Consider the following 6,243-nt stretch of genomic DNA (forward strand, 5'->3'; position numbering starts at 1 on the left):
GCAAGTGGCTCAGCAGACAGATTCTGAAATGGGTATGGTGGAAGGAGAGAACTTACTCCTATGGGTTGTCCTCTGATCCCCACATGTGTCATGGTAGGAGAGAGAGGCAAGGAGGGAGCAGAGGTCAGGTCAAGAGTAGTGGCCAATCCCTTTAATGCTGGCACTTGAGAGGCAGAGGCAGTTTATCTCTATGAGTTCGAGGTCAGCCTGCTCTACATAGGGAGTTGGACTGGAGATGTCGCTCAACGGCAGAGTGCTTGCCTAGGATTTATTAATACCTGAGTTCAATGTTCAGCACCCACCCACGGAAAACAACACTGAACTTTTAAAATCTGCAGAAGTTGGGCTGTAGGTGTAGCACAGGCTAACACCTATATGAATGGGACTCGGGGTTTCAATTCTCAGTACGAGGAATAAAGGGGGGAGGATCACAGTTCTGGTTTCCAGCGCAGCTTAGCAGCTCCCTGACTTCCTGGAACGTTCACGGTGACCGTGAGAAATAAAGCAGATTAGAGCTTGATCATTCCTCCCCTACCAGAGTGCTCAGAATGCACTCAGCCGACCCAGCTTTGCGTTTCCCCTTTTGGTCCTCCTCAGCTTCCATTGTAGACCCACCGGTTCAGAGTCCGGAACTAGCGGAGTTTCCTGGGCTTCTGCGCAGCTGTTCCCGGTCGCCGTGGAAACCGATCAGCCAATCAGAGTGTGTGGCCCTACTGGCTGACGCGGCGGGGGATCTCAGCACGCTTTGGCGGTGGGCTTCCGCTGGTTCTCTGTAACAGACAGCGATGTTGAAGGCCAAGATTCTCTTCGTGGGGCCCTGCGAGGTGAGGCTGGGTTCGGGGGCCTCCCAAAACTGGGGTTGTTCCCGGGAGGTGCAACTTGGGACCAGCATCCCCACTGGGGGCAGCAGCTGGCCTTGACCTGCGGAGCTGCCAGGCCTTGATCCAGTTCATCCCACCCAGGTAGCGGAGGAGAATCTTGAGGTACCCAGATCTGAAGGCTAAGGGGGAGAAGCGTCTCATGACTCTCCCTCCGAGCCTTCCTGGCAAAAGGAATTTGTCTACAGAATGAGAAAACTAGATTTTTGAATATAGGGTCCTGGAGCAAATGGCTGTTAATTATGAGGGAATTACTACATACTATACACCAAATTAAAGTTCAGATGGGCCAAAACTGAACATGCAAATAAATTAACTGTAGAAGGAAGCTGGGTGTAGTGGCACAAGCCTGTAATACCAGGACTCGATGCAGAGGGAGGAGGGTCATCACAAGTTCAAGAACAGCCTGGGCTACATACTGAGTTCTGGGATAGCCTGGACTACAATGTAAGATGCTATCTCAAATAATAAAATTAGATAGATAGAGAGACAGACAGATAGAAGTTCATGCTCAAATTTCTGTGTCCCAGCTCAGAAAGTTTATGTTAAGTTTTGTTATTTGGTGATAATGTCTGGCTATGTCGGTCAGGCTGGCCTTGAACTCAGGATCCCCCTGCTTCAGCTCTCTGAGTACTGGGACTATAGATCTGTGTCACCATGCCCTGAATATCTTAGTTATGGTTTCTGGGTAGGTCTGGGAAGAATGCAGGAATTCATATTTTGTACATTGGTCTATGGACCAAGCATGAGAAATAAAGCAGATTAGAGCTTGATCATTCCTCCCCTACCAGAGTGCTCAGAATGCACTCAGCTGACCCAGCTTTGCGTTTCCCCTTTTGGTCCTCCTCAGCTTCCATTGTAGACCCATCAGTTCAGAGTCCGGAACTAGCGAATAGGTGAATATAATGCAAAGATTTCCTTACCAAGGTACAAAGAACAAACAAGAATAATTACCTCTCATACCCAAAACGGCTGGTTGCCACACCCTAAACCAAATATCCTGTTGTCAAGGTGAGCCATCTATTAGCTACACTTTAGGCCAGATACCCTGCTGTCAAGGCAAGACACACAATAGCCATCCCTTAGGCCAAACATACTGTGGACTTAACCTTGAAGGAGCGATAATAAGCTTGGACTCTCTGACCTTCTGTGAAGGTGGAATAGAGCCACTTCTTTGGAAACCCACACTGGGACCAATCCAAGCTCTGCTGCGTTAGGACAAGGCAGCATCCTTCCAGACATCACGAGCTCTCTGTCCTAGAGATCTCAAGGAATCCTGGCCAGTACTTCACCACACCTAGTCCCAGACTAGCTGCAGGGTCTCGCTATGTAGCCCAGGCTAGCTTGGAACCACATTCTTGCTGCCTCAGCCACCTGAGTGCTGAGGTTAGAGGTGTGTGTTGCCATACGTGGTTGCTGAGGGCTCCTGTGTAGTTCATTACTCTGCTCTTACTTTCAGAGTGGCAAAACAGTGCTGGCCAACTTTCTGACTGAATCTTCGGACATCACCGAATACAACCCAACACAAGGTGTGAGGTGAGCCTGTCCGCTCTACATACCTAGAGCAGCTATGAAATACTGTTCATTCCCTACTTTAGGTGCTGTGCATATTCCAAAACTGCTTCCTAATAAAGGTCCTGCTTTGGTGTTTGTATTTTTTAGGATCCTAGAGTTTGAGAACCCCCATGTCACCAGCAACAACAAAGGCACAGGCTGTGAATTCGAGCTCTGGGACTGTGGTGGCGACTCTAAGTAGGTTTTCTTTAACACAGCTCTGCTTTGACAGATGACTTTGACAGATGGGGTTGAGTGGCTCAGTGATAGAGCCCCTGTCTAGAATCCCCCAGTGAGGGACTGGGGTATGGCTCAGTGGTAGAGCAATTGCATAGCATGTGTGAATTCCCCGGTGCTACAATAATAATAATAAAAAAATAATAATAATAATAATAATAATAATAGCAACATTGAGAAGCAAGGATGTCCTACAGCTTTCTCTTGACTTCCTTTCCACCTGGCAGGTTTGAGTCCTGCTGGCCAGCCCTGATGAAGGACGCTCATGGAGTAGTGATTGTCTTCAATGCTGACATCCCAAGCCACCTAAAGGAAATCGAAATGTGGTATTCCTGCTTTGTCCAGCAACAGTTCCTCCAAGACAGTCACTGCATGCTTGTGGCCCACCACAAACCAGGCTCTGGAGGGGACAAGGGCAGCCTGGCTTTGTGTAAGCACCCTAGACTTTCTTTTCCCTCTTGTCTCCACTGTTTCAAGCATCCATCTCTCTCTCTCTCTCTCTCTCTCTCTCTCTCTCTCTCTCTCTCTCTCTCTCTCTCTGTGTGTGTGTGTGTGTGTGTGTGTACATGCAGGGCAGGCCTGCATGAAAACCCAGGCCTACATGTATTTGGAGACTATAGATCAATCTTAGATGTCATTCTCAGGAAAGCCATCCACAATGAGGCTTTATTTTATTTATTTTATTTTTTGTACTTCCTTACGTCTGTGTGTCTGCCTGTGTATACATATGCATCTCATTCACATTAGATGTTCACAGGGGTGTGTATTAGCAGTGAGGTGCTTGCCTAGACTCCCCCAGTGAGGGGCTGGGGTGGGGCTCAGTGGAAGGGCACCTACCTGCCTAGAATCCCCCAGTGATGTGGCAGGGTGCAGCTCTGTTCCAGAGCACCTGCACAAGGTGCTCGGTTCCTTCTGCAGCACAACACAAAAGAAAAAAAACAAGGACCTTCCAGTACCTACTTTGGTGTCTTTCCTATTGCCACCAAGGGGCAGTTTCAGTTTTATGTTTTGTTTGTTTGTTTTTCAAGACAGGGTTCCTCTGTGTAATGGCCCTGGCTGTCCTGGAACTAGCTTTGTACACCAGGCTGGCCTCAAACTCACAGAAATCTGCCTGCATCTGCCTCCCCAGTTCTGGGATTAAAAGTGTACACCACCACCAATGCCATTCCTGGTGTGTCAAGCAGGTTAAACGTTTTAAGAGTTCAGCATGTTCCTGGGTGTGCTGGCGCATTTGTGTATTCTCAGCACTGGCACGACTGAGCCAGAGGACCAAGAGTTCTAAGCCTGCCTAGGGTACACTGCAAGATCTTCCAGGGAGGGAGGGGAGGAGGGAGGAAGAGATCAAAAGGAGAAAGGTGGTATTCCCGTAGCCTACATTGTTACATGCTAGAAAGAGCTCCTTGTTCAACCTTGAAGTCTTAATTAATTAGTCTTGTTTCCCCTGTGGAGCTCCCCCCTTGAACAAGCTGAAACTGGTGCACTCGAACCTGGAGGAAGATCCGGAGGAGGTCCGGGCAGAATTCATCAAGTATTTAAAAAGCATCATCAACTCCATGTCGGAGAGCAGAGACCGAGAGGAGATGCTCATCATCACCTAGTGTCCCTGTGCCGCCGCCTCCCAAGTGCCGCTGACATCCCACCTAGCTGCTGACACGCCCTCTCCTTGTGGCTATCCAAGTGTTCCTTATCTGCTAGAAGGTGCCAGGAAGAGTCAGGCATGGTGGCATGCGCCTGTGATCCTAGCCCTTGGGAGGCTGAGGTAGGAGGACTGATTGTTCAAGGCCAGCCTGGGCTACAGAGGGAGCCCTTATCTCAACCCCCTCAAGAAGCAACAAGGTGCCTGCTTTTCCGTCTCCGCTGTCACACCATGAACACATCCTTCCAGCAGCCTTCTTGGCACTGTGTTTCAGGTTGAGCTGTTTATTGGTGATTACTGGAATGAAGTGGCCCAGAGTGGAGAGATGATGGGACCTCTGATGTCCTTGAGTGTAGAGAGGTTATCGTGTTTATTACAGAGAACACGTACTAGAGCTGCTGCTTCTGGGCTTAACTACAGTGCTATTCGCCATAAAAGAATAAACTACAGGGGCCAGTGAGATGGCTCAGTGGGTAAGAGCACTTGCTGCCAAGCCTTACAGTTCAATCCCCAGATCCCACTTAAAGGTGGAAGGAGAGATATGCCTCCTCCAAACCCCCCACAACACAAACGCAGGATAGAATTTTAAAAAGAAATCAGGCTGGAGAGATGGGTTGGTGATTAGGAGCACTTGTTGCTCTTGAGAGAGACCTGAGTTCAGATCCCTGCATTCACATTTGGAAGCTGTGCCTGTAACTCTAGCTCCAGGAGATTCCGTCTTCTGATCCCTAAAGGCACACACACACACACACACACACACACACACACACAGACTGTATTAGCTACTTTTCTGTTGCTGTGACAACACACCATGACCAAGGCAGCTCAAAGAAGAGTTTATTTGGGCTCATGGTTCCATAGTTATAGTAGTCCATCAGGACAGGGAGACATGGCAGCAAGTGGCAGGCATGAAAGCAGGTGCAGGAAACTTGGGCTCATATCAAACTGCAGACACACATCAGAGAAAGCAAACAAAGAGTGGCACTGAAGCCCGCCTCTGTAGGCATAGTTCCTCAAGCAAGGCCACAGTGCCTAGAACTCTTACAGTGCCATCAATCAGGAGACAAGTATTCAGAACATCACACAAACACAGATATACACAAATAAGTCCATTTTAAGGGGGGTCGAGGGTCAACAAATAAGTGGGCCAGTTTTGTGTGGTTCCACAGGAGAGCATGTGCTTAGAATCCCCCAAGGAGGGATTGGGGGGAGGGTGTTGAGAAATAGATCGCTAGCTTAGGAGACCTTCAGTTCCATTTCTAGAACTGAAAAGACAGAAAAATCAACAGTGCAAAGTGTCTTTTTAAAGGAATACAGGCCGTTGGGGAGATGGCTCAGTTGGGAGAGCACTTGACTTGGAAGGATGAGGACCCAAGTTCAGTCCCCCAAACCAATGTAAAAATGCTGAGCATTGAGGCATGTTCTTGTCAAATCCCAGCCCTGGGGAGCCAGAGACAGGCAGACCCTTTGGCTTGCTGGCCAGCTAGCCTATTCTGTTTTGTGAGCTTTGAGGCATGAGAGATCCTGTCTCAGGAACAAAGGTGTGGGCTGGTAAAGTGGCTCAGTGATCAATCGACTCGCCACACAAGCAGATAGATAGTGAGGACTGGATTCAGAGTCTCCGAACTCATAAAAGTCAGGCAAGTGTGGCAGCCACCTGTATTCCCAGTACAGGAGAAGCAGAGGCAGGGCTCCCAGGGCAAACTGGCTGGCTGGACAAGCTGGAATCCGCCAACTCTGGGTTCAGCTAGAGACCTTGACTTAATAGGTAAAGTGTGATCAAGGAAGATACCTATCACCACCTTTGGGCCTCTGAAGGCACTCATACACACACATACTTAGGCACATGCATGGAAAAACAGATGTGGTACCTGAGGACCATTACCAAGGCTGTTCTCTGGACTTCACACCAATGTGCACACACATGCACTCACGTAC

At 48.9% G+C, this 6,243-nt stretch overlaps 1 protein-coding gene across 1 annotated transcript; it reads left to right on the plus strand.

Annotated features, from left to right (window-relative positions):
- The first annotated feature begins 657 nt into the window (after window positions 1-657).
- On the plus strand, window positions 658-4,710 carry Ift22 (intraflagellar transport 22). Its single transcript, XM_051205011.1, has 5 exons — window positions 658-824; window positions 2,338-2,414; window positions 2,541-2,630; window positions 2,897-3,099; window positions 4,119-4,710. The coding sequence occupies exons 1-5, from the start codon at window positions 786-788 to the stop codon at window positions 4,265-4,267; spliced, it is 558 nt and encodes a 185-aa protein (XP_051060968.1). The 5' UTR covers window positions 658-785; the 3' UTR covers window positions 4,268-4,710.
- The last annotated feature ends 1,533 nt before the right edge of the window (window positions 4,711-6,243 follow it).

The sequence above is a fragment of the Phodopus roborovskii genome, unplaced genomic scaffold (genome assembly GCF_943737965.1).
Source record: "Phodopus roborovskii unplaced genomic scaffold, PHOROB, whole genome shotgun sequence".
Lineage (NCBI taxonomy): Eukaryota > Metazoa > Chordata > Mammalia > Rodentia > Cricetidae > Phodopus > Phodopus roborovskii.

What these genes read in the sequence shown, in the direction of transcription:
- Ift22 (XM_051205011.1), top strand. Translation starts at nt 786, where the DNA reads ATGTTGAAGGCCAAGATTCTCTTCGTGGGGCCCTGCGAG. An exon ending in TCTTCGTGGGGCCCTGCGAG is followed by an intron (nt 825 to 2,337) that starts GTGAGGCTGGGT and finishes TCTTACTTTCAG; the next exon opens with AGTGGCAAAACAGTGCTGGC. An exon ending in GACTGTGGTGGCGACTCTAA is followed by an intron (nt 2,631 to 2,896) that starts GTAGGTTTTCTT and finishes TCCACCTGGCAG; the next exon opens with GTTTGAGTCCTGCTGGCCAG.